Source organism: Dipodomys merriami, unplaced genomic scaffold (assembly GCF_024711535.1).
Source record: "Dipodomys merriami isolate MVZ:Mamm:240054 unplaced genomic scaffold, mDipMer1.0.p SCAF_129, whole genome shotgun sequence".
Classification (NCBI taxonomy): Eukaryota; Metazoa; Chordata; class Mammalia; order Rodentia; family Heteromyidae; genus Dipodomys; species Dipodomys merriami.
In genome coordinates, this window is record NW_027202593.1 from 2,228,021 (window position 1) to 2,243,553 (window position 15,533).

Consider the following 15,533-nt stretch of genomic DNA (forward strand, 5'->3'; position numbering starts at 1 on the left):
CACTTTAAACTTTGTTTTTTGTGTGGTGCTGTGTTTGTGAACAAATTGTTCAAATGTGCCTACGCAGTACTAACAAGGCTGGCTTGAGAGTCAGCAAGAGTGACTAGAGCCACTGAGGGTAGTGTGGCCCTGGTACTAACTGGTCTGGGGACGGTGTGCATGGTGCCGCTCCCAGGACCTTGGTGGAGAAGGTCGTGGAAGACCCTCAGCACGCGGGCTTTGGAGGGCTCCTTCCCTGCAGGCTGGACTCCTGCAGGCCTGAGCTCAAGAGAGAACCTAATTTCTTTTCTAATGTGGCCCTTGTGGTTAGAGGGGAGCAGAGACAGGACGGGAAGAGAATGGCGGCCACGAGAAAGGGCCGAAGATGTGGGGAGCCCCTGGAGCATTTGGACCTATCACTTGATGCATCTATCTTAGACTTCTGGGTGTTTCTTGTTGCTCCGTGTTGTCTCCTGAATACTTGATAAAAATTCTGGGAAGAGGCATGTGAAACCAAATTCTTTTTTTTTTTTTTTTTTTTTTTGAGTGCAGTAGTTGTTCATTCATTCACTTATTAATTTACGTGTTCACAACTCAGTATTTTCCAACTAACGTTCAAACATCTCTGACTAGCCAAGAAAAACAACCAAGAAGGGAGATACCAGGCACACACAGCAGGGCATGGGGCACCAAAGGAGATCATCCAGGGGTGCACAGGTCACCTTGAGGCTACGATTTCTGTATTAGAAGTTCAGGAAACGTCTATCCAGTTTAAGCAGTATCGTGCTTCGGTGTATCATGGGAGAGAGTCAGTCTGAAGGGAATGTTCTAGTTAGAGTAGGTAAGAGGTTCCAGGCAGCAGGAAGATGTTCACAGAGACAAAACAAATTATGGACAATTCTGAGGCACCCAGAGGTGAACCAAGTAGATAAGTCAGGCACTGAGGGGCTGAAAGACACCACTGGTCCAGTGATTTCATAGGCTCAGAAGCCTCGCTGCGAATGTGCTATGTAGTGGCACTCGTGTGAGCAGACCCAGCTGTGTGGCCCACACCCCACAAACACAGCTGAGGCCACTGAGAAAGGTCTGTCCTGTTTGATAGTGGAGACCCACAGCCATGCTTTCATGTTCATTTGTGTCTGTACTATGCTCTGCCCTTGTCTGGCCAGTGCTCTACCCCTGAGTAACACTCCAAGCACAGCTGTCTGTCTGTCTGTCTATGTATCATCTGTCTAATCTCTATGTAATTCTTTCACACTTGCTTGCGAGGCAGATGCTCTACCACTTGAACCATGCTTCCTGTCCTTTTACACATTTTTCCCCCAGGCAGTATCTCTCTCTCTGTCTGGTGCAGCCTGGGCTGTGATTCTCCCACGTGCTTCCAGCATCTCTGGGGATGACAGGCATGCACCACTGTACCAGCCTCTGTGCCTGCCGTCTCCTGGATAAACTGGCAGGTATCACCAGGCCCAGTGGCAATGGAGTCTCCCCAACTTTTTGCTCCAGCTGACCTTGAAACCATGATCACTTGATCTTAGCCTCCCAAATAGCTACGTCTTTTGTATTTTGAGTTGGGGTCACCTTCACGTTACCGGGACTGGTGTTGAAATCACAGTCCTCCTCCCTCTGCCTTCTGAGTAGCTGGGACTATAAGTGTGAACATCCACATCTGGCTAGACCCACCCCCCCCCACATGCATTTATAGAATCTATCCAGTAAGTGTGTGTGTGTGTGTGTGTGTGTGTGTGTGTGTGTGTGTGTGTGTGTGTTATCCATAGCACTCAGCTTATTAGCCTGGTGAGAAGCTCACAAGTGGCCATGCCAGGAAAGCTGGGTGTTTTGTACCTGGATGCTTTCACACGAGAGCAGAAGTGTGTGCACTGCCTGCCCCTGGGGATGACCTAGGGACCCAAGTCTCAAGTCAGAGGTGAGGGGGTGATGATAGAGAGCCCATAAGGCTCTATAGCAGGAATTTTCACAAAGACAGCTTTGGTCATTAAGACTGATTCAGAAGGATGTGGTTCTAGCATTTTCATCTGATACCCAGATCTCTTCCGTCTATCATCTAATCGGAACTTTGCTGGGGCCAGAGTGAAGGAAAATAAACAGGTGCTCAACTTAAAGACATTTTTTTTTCCTTCCAAAGCAGATGTTTGAGTATCTGCTTAAGAATTTTCCCTCGGTCCCTTAGCCAGATAGACCACTGCATTGTAACTGGTCCCTGGAAGGGGCGGGCCTGGCTGGCTGCAGCTTGGGGTTGGTGACTCAGAGCCGAGGCTGCAGAGGGGGCAGTGACCAGAGTCCAGCTCCCAGGGGGGTGTGCGTCCGTCCGCCGGCCAGGGGCTCCCCCCACCGCCTCCCCAGCGCCGGCCTGTGGATTTGGGGGGCTGCTCTGACTGCGAGCCTGCCGGAGCCCTGGTTTGTGACCCTTGATGATTTCTGCAGTCTTGGGTGGTGGTGAATGGGTGTGAGCACAGGGCGTTTAGCCATCGGTGTGTAATCCCTTCTGACCGCTGTCTGTCTGTCTCCCCATTCCTGACTGCCACCTCTTCTTCCTCAAGGCTCTGGTCTCAATTTTTTTTCTAGGGTTTGTCCCATGGAAGTGAGGCTTTCGGTCATCATGCAGACCCAGTGGGTGTAGCGCCCAGTCCCTCCATGCACGGATGTGGGACTCACCCTGTCCTTTTTGTAAATACCCGGGAAGTGAAAACTTCAGGGCTGAAAATGCCACAGTCATCCTAAATCTCCTCCGTGGCTCCTGCCCGGCAACAGGCTGCTGGGTGTGGCTGCCTGCACCACCCTTCTCCCCCCCTCCCCCTTCCTCCCTCCCTCTCCCCCCATCTCATGTCTCCACTTCTGCAGGTTCCCTCCCAAAGAAACCCTTGGCTCTGTCCTCCATCTACACCACTGCCTCGAATTCAAGGCCTCTCCTTGGTGTCCCCCAGGGCCGCTCTCTCCCGGCAGGAATCTTTCTGAGATTCCATCCAGAGAGACAGAAGTAATCCTTTCCCCCAAATAGTGCTGTGTATACCGGGAATCGCAGGGAAGAGGGCGCGGCATAGCGCATTTCCTCTGCACATAGATTCTGTAGGGGACCCAGGTCTGCTTCTGTCTTCTGCTTGTCAACCTTGGGCAGTACTGCAGCCTGGGAGCTTTGCTTGCCTGATGCAACCCTTCTGCTTTTTGCTCATGTGTGTGCCTCCTGCTTGAAGCTTCCTGCAGGTGTGACGAGACTCTCTCCTTCCCCAGCCCTAGCCTCCTCTGCCTGCCCTCGTATGAATGAGGTGGAAGCCTATTCCATCTCTTCTGGAGCTTTAACTGCTCCTGTGCTTGCTTGGTGCTACTGTCAGAATGTGACATCTATCTGTTGTCTGTCCATCCATCCATCCATCCATCCATCCATAACATTTTCTTGTACATATGCATATACATAGATCAAGAAAGTGTTCTCTTTCTATATATGTTCATATGTATAGGTGTGTATATGTATCTCTCTATAAAAGACATCTCTATATGTATCATAACTTGGCTATGGTGAATAGTGCAGCAATGAACATGGCTGTGTATGTGGCTTTACTGTATCTTTAATTGTGATCTTTTGGATACATGCCCAAGAGTAAACATACTTTTGGAAAGGTGGGCTGGGTATGTGAGGCAGCCCTGAAGTGTCTGAACAGTTTCCTGTGGGGCAGAGCTTGGTAAGTCTTATGGCCCTGGTGGGCGTTTGAAAGGAGCCTTCCTGTTGGCAGCTTTGCCCACTTCTCTCTGCCTTTCCTCTTTCTAGCTGCAGGGTACCCCACTGGATGTGTTCTTCTGCTGGAGATATGCACTTAAGGTGCTGTGTTTGCTGGACCATGTTCAGTGGGGCCCTCTGTTCACAATGAGTCTTTCCCACAGACACTTCATTCCACCATGGTGCGTGCCAGTGGCCTACTCGCTGGTCAGAACAAGCCAGGTAAGCCTGCCCGGCGACACCTCCTCACCCCGTCTCTGGGGTGCTTAGCAAAGTCCCTGGGTTATGGATGGCAGTATAGGAAAGCTTGCTGAGCTCCGTTACCTGATCTCGCCTCAGTGGCACTGAAGAGCATCTCTGTGGACTTATCCATCCATGAGTTCGTGGCCGGCGTGTCTGCAACCCTGAACTATGAAAACGAGGAGAAAGTCCCTCTGGAGGCCTTCTTTGTCTTCCCCATGGATGAAGACTCTGCTGTCTACAGCTTCGAGGCGCTCGTGGATGAGAAGAAGATTGTGGCGGAATTGCAGGACAAGATGAAGGTAATGAGGGGGACCCGTTCCCTCCTCACTTCTTATTTCCTGAAGACACACTCTTCAGAGTGCCATGAAACCCAGCCTTGCCAATGGCCAATGGCCACCTCTTTTATTGCTTGCCTAAAAGAGAAATAATAATAATAATAATAATTAATAATAATACACGAAGAATACCAGTAGAGGGGTAAGGGGACTCAATTAGAGGCATCTGAAGCGGACCTGTGAAATCCAGAGGGCCATGGCATGCCTCTCACTGCTCAGGGCCGTGTGGTGCTCTGGACTATGATGGGGTCAGGGCTGTGTGGCGCTCTGGACTATGACGGGGTCAGGGCTGTGTGGTGCTCTGGACTACAATGGGGTCTGTAGGCCGTGCTCTGCACTTGTCCTTAGCCTCTGTCTTCCTGCTCTCCCAAGGCCCAGAAAAAGTACGAGGAGGCCCTGGCCCAGGGCTTCCAGGCGTATTTGCTGGAGGAGGACGCCTGCTCCCGGGACGTGTTCCGCTGCAACGTGGGGAACCTGCAGCCGGGCTCCAGGGTGGCCCTCACCCTGCGGTACGTCCAGGAGCTGCCCCTGGAGGCAGACGGGGCCCTGCGCTACGTGCTCCCCACCATCCTCAACCCCAGATACCACCTGTCAGGTGAGAGCCCCTGCCCGGGCTGCCGCGGGGTCTCACGGTAACAGTAACGCTGGCAGGCTGACCAGCACGGAGGTCCGCTTTGCAGCTCTGCCTGCGGACAGCAGCCTGGACCTGAAGACCCCGCTCACGCCCCTGGAGCAGCTGCCCTACACGCTGAGCATGTGTGCCACACTCAGCTCCCAGCTCGGCATCCAGCGGGTCCAGTCCAACTGCGCCCTGAGCCCCATCCTGTTCCTTGGCCAGGACAAGACCCGCGCTCAGGTAGTGGTGGGTCCTCACATTCTGGGCCGGGTGCTTGCCCAGCCCTTCCTGGATCTTCCTGGCTTTCCCTGTTGGCAGTGAGCCACCTCGTGCCAATCCCGGGAGAAGCCCTGGCCCAGCTCTGACCCCGCCCTTTGCTGGCCCCCACGCAGGTCTCCTTGGCAGAAGGGCACAGGTTCGATCGCGATGTGGAGCTCCTGATCTATTACTCGGAGGTGCACAGCCCCCGCGTGGCTGTGGAGCTGGGCGGGGCAGAGGCCAAGCCAGGTACCTCCTTCCTCAAGTTCACCGTTCAGTATGGTGATTTCCGCAGCATCAGGTGGGGCTGGGTCTGAGTAGAGCCCTCACCTGAGTCCCTGAACGAGAGCACAGCATGGGTAATCATAGTGGCAAGTGCCCCTGGGTTCCTGCCAGCAGGGCTGAGTCTGGGGAGGTCCTGGGGCTGAGATGGAAGAACAGAGCCTGAGGGCACGGAGTCTGCCTAAAAGAACTGCAGAACAGAAACACATCCTGTGCCCATTGTGAACCCGGTGTGCGTGAACAGAAACACATCCTGTGCCCATTGTGAACCCGGTGTGCATGAACAGAAACACATCCTGTGCCCATTGTGAACCCGGTGTGCATGAACAGAAACACATCCTGTGCCCATTGTGAACCCAGTGTGCATGAACAGAAACACATCCTGTGCCCATCGTGAACCCGGTGTGCGTGAACAGAAACACATCCTGTGCCCATCGTGAACCCGGTGTGCGTGAACAGAAACACATCCTGTGCCCATCGTGAACCCGGTGTGCATGAACAGAAACACATCCTGTGCCTGTTGTGAACCCAGTGTGCGTGAACAGAAACACATCCTGTGCCCATTGTGAACCCGGTGTGCATGAACAGAAACACATCCTGTGCCCATTGTGAACCCGGTGTGCATGAACAGAAACACATCCTGTGCCCATTGTGAACCCAGTGTGCATGAACAGAAACACATCCTGTGCCCGTCGTGAACCTGGTGTGCATGAACAGAAACACATCCTGTGCCCATCGTGAACCCGGTGTGCGTGAACTCACACAGGTCTCACGGCAGCCTGATTATTCCAGAGTTCTGCTCTCATTAAAATCAGCTGCGTCTCAGCACAACCGCCATCTACCCACACGTACCAACTGCTGCCTTCCATTCTACACCCAGAGACCTGAGCCCCGCCAGGGCATTTTCTGACTGATGTGCTGTCCCATGTTTTCTGTCAAAGTCGTTTGATTAGGCGTGTCCCATGGATACGCCCCTAGTTAAACAGAGTCCATTCCCTGTCAGAATTCCAGCCCCAAAGGGCAGAACTATCATGCTGGCCGAACTCTGAAAGCATAGGGAGTGGGAGAAGCCTGTGTTCTCTTCCATCATCAGCACTAATGAGCCCTGATCACTTAATTTCTGTCTCTAGACTAGTGATTCATATCTAGACTCAACTTTCATTTGCTTCTCAAACACAAACCGCAGCTGTGGCTTGAAACTGATGCACAGAGTTGTCTCCTATGACCTAACGTTGCTCATTGGTTCCAAGGGAGCTGCCTAAATGAAGTGGATGGGGCTGTTGGTGTGGGGCCCCGTGACCGCTCTGTCATTGGTTTGAGGCTCAGGATCACCACCTTTTTGGTCAGATTACAGTGGAACCCCTGTGATGACTACCCACCCATGTGACTTGCAGGGAAGGCTTACCTTTTCGGATGAACGTGTCTCCTTCTTTGGGCCACTCTTGGGATATGATCTCTAGTACATTCCTTCCCTTGCTAACTTGCTGGTGAACTGGCACACAGGGCACAAATTGTCATGTTCCCTCCTGCCTGCGAACCCCACCTTCCTTCTGCTCTTTCACGGGAATCTATCCCACTTCCCACCGCTGCTGCAAGTGGAAACATCACCAGCATCATCGAACACCAGGAGTTAGACTGGGGTTTCCCCAGTCAAATCCACTTTGATTGATGGGGGGGGGGAGGGAGAGGGGCTTGGGGGGTGTCTTTGGGAATCTTTACCTCCGAGGTCTGTGCTGTGTTCAGACACCCTCATGGGGGACCCGTGTGCCATGGTGAGCTTCTACCCCGAAATCCCAGAAGTGGAGACCTCGAGGAGCTGTGGAGAGTTCGTCTTCCTCATGGATCGCTCGGGCAGCATGCAGTGCCCCATGGGAAAAGAGAATCGCTCCCAAATGCGCATAGACGCCGCCAAGGTAAAAGCAATGCTCACTCTGCCGTGGGAGTCCCGTGTTCACGTGGGGATGGGTCCGAGGGGTTCGGTGGGGCCGCGTGGACGCCTCCTCCAGCAGCTAGGACAGCGGGGAGGCCACCCTGGGGGTCGTCAGGGTCAAGGGTCCTGTGGGCATCCGTCTGTCCCCGCGGGCTCTCATGTTGCCTCCTCTCCCGCTCCCCTTCAGGAGACGCTGATCCTGCTGCTCAAGAGCCTGCCGATGGGCTGCTATTTCAACATCTATGGATTTGGCTCTTCCTATGAGGTGTTCTTCCCGTAAGTTTCTGGGAAGTCCCCCCCGCCATAACAACATGTAAAAGAAAGGAATCCTTATTTGCATGGGTGAGTGTAGAGCTGGCACGGCCATGGGGTGCCAGGTGCCGTGGTGGCGTCACCTGCCCGGCGCGCTTGCGTCTGTCAGGGAGAGTGTGAGGTACACTCAGAAGACGATGGAGGTGGCGGTGGAGAGAGTCAAGCTCATGTCGGCGGACCTCGGGGGCACTGAGATCCTGACACCCCTGCAGAACGTGTTCCGAGGGCGACCCATCCCAGGCCACCCGCTCCAGGTGAGACGTGTCACAGCTAAAGCAAGGTGGAAAGAGGGAAAACTCGGTGCACGAATCCATGCCTCCGAGCCTCCTGGCTGGGCTGTGGAAACGTGGCCCTGTCGGATTCGGCCTTTTCTCACACCACGAAGAGATATGATGAGAACGGGCACTGGTCTTCCTCCTCAGGGGCACGCCGGGGACCATGATTCCTTTGTGCAGGGGTCTAAATTTTCAGGGGAAGCTGGAATTGGAAGGGGCGGAGACATCCAGGGATCTGAACAGACCCAAACCTACTCTGGTTATGTGTGCGAGAAAAGCCAAAGAGCAAAAACACAAACTGAACAGTCCAATAGGTTCTACTTGGGAAGCCAATCTGGGCAGGGCAGCCAAGACCTCTTCAGGCTGGCTGGAGGGTCTGTTTGAATATCAGGCAGAAAGAGGTGACGTACTTTTCCATCTACATGGAACACAGGGATCCAATGATAGTTTGAAGAGGCATTAGAGCCTCTTAAGTTAGATAGTTCAGGTTCCATGTCCTTAAAATGAATCAGACATACACTTGTTGAATATTGTCTTTCTTTGTGCAGGTTTTTGTCTTTACTGATGGAGAAGTTGCTGAGACTTTTAGCGTAATTAAAGAAGTTAAGTTCAACAGCAAAAAGCACAGGTACGACCAAACGTTATGTTATCCAGGTGACTGGGAAGAGAGGCTTCCAAGACTGTGTGGGGGTGGTGCTGGCCATGCTTTCTACCTTTCCCAGGGTTCTCAGGAGAACCTGGTGGTCAGAGAGACCAGGGCTCCAATGCCCATTCTACCATTTAATAGGACAGCCATATTGGACTGATTTCTAACATACTGGGGGCCTGAGATCTTCACCTGAAAAATAAAGCAGAGGACTTCTCCTTAGGAGACTCTTGATCATGCAATCATAGCACTTATTTATAGCATTTCTTTACATGGGTCCCAGCAGATGCTCAATAAATGGTGCTAATGTATTTTTGGTTGAGAAAGTATACTATCTCTCTCTTTGTGTGTAGACCTCTGAGTGTTCATTTGGTAATTCCCTTTTTGAGGGCCTGTCTCTGATCTCCATCCTTTCAATTTTTTCTTTTAATAATTGCAGGTGTTTCTCATTTGGTATTGGAGAAGGCGCCTCCACCAGCTTAATAAAAAACATTGCCCGGGTGTCAGGGGGCACTGCCGAGTTCATCACGGGCAAGGACAGAATGCAGTCAAAGGTGAGGAGCGGTACCGTGGCACCGGCCCTGGTAGCTACAAGAGGGAAGACGAAATACTGACAAGAATTTGAGGGGCTTCCATCGACAACCAGAACTGGGAACACTGAGTTTTGGTGTCAGGTTTGAGACTCCGTGTCTCTTCATTACTGTAGCCCATCACCATGGAAACAATACAGAATGAAGGAAAAGGAACAAGTCTGAGGCTGGAGAGGGTGATAGTGATACTTTTATGAATATGCATAAAGAGACATCATCTCTGGTTGTATTTTTCAAGACCCTCTTTCTCACTGGGTGTTTATATAATTTCCTTCTTTAGAGGAATGTTTCCCAAACATTCACTTCATTCACATTTATGTTAAATCTTTCAGCTTTAGCTTTACTATGTGCAGAGCAAAAGAAATCCTTAATTCAAATAGAAGGTTTAGGGTCAAACATAACACATTATATCACATACCCCTGACGCACTGTAAATACTTAGTTAATAGTAACTATCATGGCTATTCTTTTTTTGCTCTCTCCAGTTTTTCCCTCCCATCCTACCTACAAGTTGTACAGTTCATATTTAATATAGTGTCCAGAGAGTACCACTGTTGCGTTTGTTCACCATTTGTCCTTTCATTTCTGTGCCTCCCAAAGATATATAAATGAACAAATAGAACAAAAAGAAACAAAAAACAAACACAGCAGAAAAGGAAAAAAACCCTCTCGTTTCCATTTCCTGGAGCTGGTTTTATATGATCGGAGGCACAGCGGCCTGGCGCCTTTGTGTCCCTCCCCTAAGTACATCCTCCTTTGGTCTCACAGTGGGTGAAGGCCTGGAGTCCTGTATCATTTGTCATGTCCCAGGTATTTCAATCTAGCTTCTGCCTGTGAGAGGAAATGCGTGCCGTTTGTCTCTCTGAGCTTGGCTTACATCACTTACCATGATTTGTTTCAGGTCCGTCCATTTCCCTGCAAATGACACCAGATGATCGCTGGTATTCTTACCAGCCTGTCTTGTTTTCTTTCTTCCTCCTCTCCTGCCCCAGGCCCTCAGGTCTCTGCAGCGGTCTCTGCAGTCTGTGGTAGAAGACGTCTCTCTGAGCTGGGATTTGCCTTCTGATCTGTCCACCAGCATGATTTCCCCCGAGCAGACCACCATCTTTAGGGGTCAGAGGTTAATCATTTATGCCCAGCTGAGTGGGGTGATGCCGGTGAGCCCCCGTTTCTGTCTACTTGTCTTCTCACTGCTCTGGCAATTTGATTACTGAATGGCTCTCAGGGAGCCCTTGTCCTTGTCAGGTAGTGTTTACCCTGAGTTCCCATCCCTTCCGGTCCTGGCTTTCCTTGATGCCCGGTTCCCGGCAGGGCATTTCCAGGCCCTGAGCGGGGGAGTTTTCCTGGGGCCATCTCCTTTGCTCACATCTGCTCTTCTCTTATTTGTAGCCATCGGAGGCTACAGGAGAGGTATGCCTGAAGTACACCCTGCAGGGCAAGAGTTTCGAGAGTAAGGTGACATTTTTGCTACAACCCAAGCCTGATGCCAAGTAAGAATTCTCCCTTTTCTTCTCCCCCCCCCCTTTTCTCTTCCCGCCTCTGATTAAATTCCGGAACCCAAGCATTTTGCTACAATCTGTGTTCTTTTCTAATCCGTTCCGGTCTGCTTTCTCTTCGGCTCTGGCCTTCCCTCTCCGTTATGCATAGCTCCCAAGGCCGAGGCAGGCAAGTGGTTCTTCTCTTCCTCTACAGCTCAGGAATTTTCCCTTTCAGCCTCACCATTCATCGCCTTGCTGCAAAGTCCTTAATCCAAACCAAAGACCTGGGCTTCCGTGAGACCATAGGCAGAAATAAGATTGAGGTGCTGAACCTGAGCCTGGAGTCTGGGGTCATGAGTTCCTTCACAGCGTTTGTCGCCATCAACAAGGAGCTCAACGAGCCGGTCCAGGGGCCCATGGCGCACAGGGAGGTTCCGCGGCCCGTGCTGTTCTCCACGTCCACCGCCGCCAGGGCCCAGTGCTACAGCAGAGGTGAGCCCAGTCCCGCCAGGTGTGGGGCACGGGGAGCCCTGGACAGCAGAACACTGTACAGAAAAGGACAGAGGTCCGGGAAGTGGGGGGCTTCACTTCGTATGTGATGGGAATGTCAGAGGGCTTGTGGGAAGAAGAGCGAGGCGGGAGGCCTCGGACCTGATTGTCGCCACCTGCCACGGAGAGCAGGTGCAGCCTGTCTCAACCTCTCTCTGGGGTTTTTCAGCCTTGGCAGCAACTTCATCCTCGTTGCGTAACCCCGGGCGCCAGCGCTCTTGCTGTGCCACCATGACCTACCAGAGTTGCGGTGAGTGTGGGCCTGCAGGGCTGGAGACCCGACGGTCGCTGTGCCGCCATCTCCAGGGACGATGGCTTTTCTGTCACCCTTCTAGATGCGGTGAAAGCTCCTTTTCTCAGCCAGAACACACAGGCATCCAGCTCCAAAGGCGGCCATAAGAGTGAGTTGGGCTGTAAGTTCACTTCTCTGATCTGTGGGGACTGATCTGCCCTTGATCTTCACAGCTCTGCTGTCCTAGAGCTTTCTCTTCCCAGGAGGGAAATGACTTGAAGTGCAGTAGCTGCAGGTGAGGTTTGTCCAGCTTTTAGAGTCAGTGCATGAAACCATCACCCCACCGGAGCCGACAGTGGCTCCATTGAACACAGCCTATCTGTTCTCTCTGCCTACACAGACGGCATGCAGGTGGGGCCTTACCTCTGCACAACCGGGCTGCCTTCCTTGTTTAGATCTTAGATCCAGGGACGGCCCTTTCACGCGCTGGTTTGGAGGACAGCTGTAGAGGCTGTCTGGTGGCTTTGTCTCTGCAGCGCTCCTGCTCCAGCCTGTCCCTGGGATTAGCAGCTTACCTCAGGGTGCGGAGAAGGCAATAGCTCTGTCATCACCCATCCTTTCTCGTTTTATCTTCTTCCCAAAGTCCGCAGAGAGACTTCAATTATGTTCCTGGTGTATCTGCAAAATGCAGATGGTTCTTGGAACCTGGACGGAGCTCTGGCTCAGGTCCTTGGTCTCAATTTCGAGGACATGCAGACTTCCTACCCTGATGAGGTAAGAGTCAAAGGAAAAACACAGGGGAAAGTCTTTGAGGGAGTGAGGTGAGTAGAGAAGCTCAGAGTGGATTGGGGGCCATTCAGATAGGAGAAGACATGGTAGGCATAAATGAAATCCGTGTCGAACAAAGAAGAGTTTAAAAGTTTTTGAAGTTAAAGCAGAAAGAACAAGGAATTAGCAGGACAGGCAGTAGGAATCATGTTCAGAGTGATGGATGGCAAAGGGAAAGCAAATCCCCGCTTCCACTCTGGTTCTATTCCCAGCCAGTCCTCCTGGTGGAGGAAGTGAACATTACTTTAGGCCTTTCTAGTACTGTCCCACTCACTTCCCTGGGTCTAAAACTTAAGCACCTTCACCCTAAGATCCAGTGGGCTGTTGCTCTGGGCTCCGGACCTGGTTTTATGCCTGGCAAGCAGGCATCGGAAGCTGAGCGAGGAGGGACCCGGCTCAGTGTGGCAGGGGAGGCTGGGGTGGGGGCTGGCCTCTAGGGGCTCCCTGCCCGGTCTGCAGTCTCAGGTCTCTGTCTGTCACGCAGCAAGTGGACGGCTCAGACTGGGCAACAATGCTGGCCGTGCTCTGGCTGCATGCAAACTGCAGGGACCTGAAAGATGAGTGGCACCTTCTGGAAAGGAAGGCGGTGTCGTGGCTCCACGACCACGCAGGTAAGCGCACAGCCTGCGCCCTACGTCACATCCACGCAGCTAAGCGCACAGCCCGCGCCCCGCGTCTCCCTGGGTAGCCAGCTCCTCATCTATGCCCACGGTCCGCCCTGCCCCGCCAGCCTGGCTCAGGCCTTTCTCCCCAGGCCCCGGCGTACCCATGCTTGTGAAGAAAGGCAATGCTTTCCTGAAGTCCTCCGTGAACCCCCGGCTCTTCACCCGCTGAGGAGGAGGAGGAGGAGAAGAGGGGCTTCCTCTAGGCTAACGCGGTTTCCTCCTCCATCTCCTGCTGTGATACAGTTTGCTGTTTCGTGCCCGTTTGAATCAGTTTTGTGCTGTAAATGGAAGGATGCCCACAGCCTCTCCCCGGACCTTAAGTCAGGGTTAACAGCAGTTGTGTGTGAACCTGAACCTGGATCTCACCGTGTTTGTTTCTTACCCTTAGGCTTCGTTGAAATAGCTCTCCTTGATGTGCTGTTCCTTAAAAATCAACATTGTTGTTATTAAAGTGATAATGCCTATGTGCTCTTGGTTAAGTCTGGTTTTTTAAAAGATTAATTTATTGAACCAGGTGCCAGTAGCTCACGCTTGTAATCTTAACTACTCAAGAGGCTGAGAGCTGAAAATTGTTGTTCTAAGCCAGCTTGGGCAGGAAAGTCTGTGAGACTCATCTCCAATTAAACACTAGAAAACTGCAAGTGGTTCTGTGTCTCAAAGTGTCAGAGCACTAGCCTTGAGCGAAAGAGCTCAAGGACAGTGACCAGGCCCTGAGCTCAAACCCCATGACCAACAAAAATAAAATATAATAAAATTTTAGCTTATTTTCACCCTACATAGTTCTTCCAGGATTCAAAGTGTTATTTAATATTCTCACCTTCGAGGAAAGATGAACATTTGTAGAGGTTTACCAAGAGTCTCTCTCTCTTCTTCTTATAATGTGACATAACTGGGCAAGTGCTTGGATTTGATTGCCTAGCATGGAAAAGCTTACAGGTCTAATTTGAGGCTCCATTTCACAAGCCAATGTATATACACCACTCAGGCTGGCTTAATGGATACAGTAAGGCCCCTCGACTATTACCAAGTCTTTGTCCAAAATATCATCTTTTCAGCTATGTATAGAATTACCATCCTTGCTAAAGTTTTGTAAATAGACCAAATTTCTTGAGACTAGAATTATTTTGCCAAAAAACCACCCCAAGTCAAAAAAAAACTTAGTTTTTGCTATACTTCATTTTAGAAAAAAAGGGTGACTGTGAAAGATGGTTTTATTTCAGCAAAAGCCTCTAGCATCCCCGTGGTGACACTCCAGTAGAGGCTGGCAGTGTGAGGCTGGTGGAGACGCGCCCGGATCTGCAGGATGAGCTCGCAGCGCAGCGCGGCTCTCACGGGGGCAGCTGGGAGGCTGAGGCACTTTAGGAATCAGATGATGGCGGGTGGAAAGTGAGCTAAGTTTAGGAACACCCGGGCTTTCCTGTGGGCCTAACTTCAGGCAACTTCCTAGGTCCTTCTTTATAAAATGAGGCTAGGATGACCTGCTTGATTCAGTCTTTGATAATTAACCCAGTGGATAATGAGATTGCAGCAAGTGAGAATTTGAAAATTGGAATGAGTAATAAACTTGCCTTTTTGGTAGCTTCAAGAAAACAGACACATCATTTCAGTTTTGAGATGCAGCACAACTATTGTCAACCCTGCTTCCTTGTTTAAAACGATTCAATTGATACTAAATGTTCTACTATAAAAAATCTGGGGCTGGGCCCTGGTGGCTCACGCCTGTAATCCCAGCTACTCAGGAGGCAGAGATCTGAGCATCATCGTTCAAAGCCAGCCCTGGCAGGAAAGTCTGAGTGACTCTTATCTCCAATCAACTACCAGAAAAAAAAAATGGAAGTGGAGCTGTGGTTCAAAGTGGTAGGGTGCCAGCTTTGAGCAAAAGGGCTCAGGAGCATTCCCCTGGCCCTGAGTTCAAGCCCCATGACAAATAACAACAACAATGTGGGAAATACTGCCAGCTCGATACCTTTCTGGTTAGATTTGAGAGAATGGTCGCAGAGCCCATGGTCATTTTTGTAACAACTATTATGTATATGTGTTATATCTCTTGCAGTGTAAGTCAGCCTAATTCAGCATTAATTTGAAGGTCCACTCGTATTTCATTAGATCATTACTGAAATTGTATATTTTTATTAACTTTTTTGTTTTGTTAAATAATATAGTCCACTTCATAAAGATTTTTTGGAAGATGAAATGCACTAATGAGATTAAATGAGTGCTACATTAATGTGTAGTACTTAGCAAGTGATAAGAGCTTACAGTTAATGGTTAACTAAATATTATGTATTATGTTTTTCTTTTAAGACATAAATATATCAATCATTTTATGAGCTGGGTCTTATTATTTTAGGATTTATTCTGATGGTTGATGCACAATAAGTAGTTACTAAATGACTGTAATTTTGCCTTAAATGGCAATTTTTCTTTGCTTATTAGCCTTCTTTACATTATATTCTTTCAGTAGTTGTACAGAAGGGTTACCAATCAACATGCCAGTTTATCTAGGTTGATACCATGCCTTTCATTGCTTCCCCATTCCTCCCAGTCCCACCCCTCCCCCCGATCTTTCTGGTGTCACTGGC

The 15,533-nt window shown here is 50.7% G+C and overlaps 1 protein-coding gene across 3 annotated transcripts; it reads left to right on the forward strand.

Annotated features, from left to right (window-relative positions):
- The first annotated feature begins 2,315 nt into the window (after window positions 1-2,315).
- On the forward strand, window positions 2,316-13,407 carry LOC138824406 (von Willebrand factor A domain-containing protein 5A-like). Of its 3 annotated transcripts, none has more exons than XM_070018248.1 (19): window positions 2,316-2,397; window positions 3,877-3,934; window positions 4,052-4,254; window positions 4,663-4,885; window positions 4,971-5,146; window positions 5,299-5,413; window positions 7,190-7,359; window positions 7,564-7,652; window positions 7,798-7,942; window positions 8,512-8,591; window positions 9,049-9,163; window positions 10,192-10,356; window positions 10,589-10,689; window positions 10,913-11,169; window positions 11,396-11,476; window positions 11,562-11,639; window positions 12,102-12,232; window positions 12,771-12,897; window positions 13,017-13,407. In XM_070018248.1, exons 2-19 carry the CDS (start codon window positions 3,892-3,894, stop codon window positions 13,118-13,120), a joined length of 2,403 nt encoding a protein of 800 aa, XP_069874349.1. In that variant the 5' UTR covers window positions 2,316-2,397; window positions 3,877-3,891; the 3' UTR covers window positions 13,121-13,407. The 3 variants fall into 3 exon arrangements, with proteins under 3 accessions (XP_069874349.1, XP_069874352.1, XP_069874351.1); XM_070018251.1 differs by having other exon boundaries at window positions 13,041-13,407; XM_070018250.1 differs by having other exon boundaries at window positions 11,562-11,627.
- The last annotated feature ends 2,126 nt before the right edge of the window (window positions 13,408-15,533 follow it).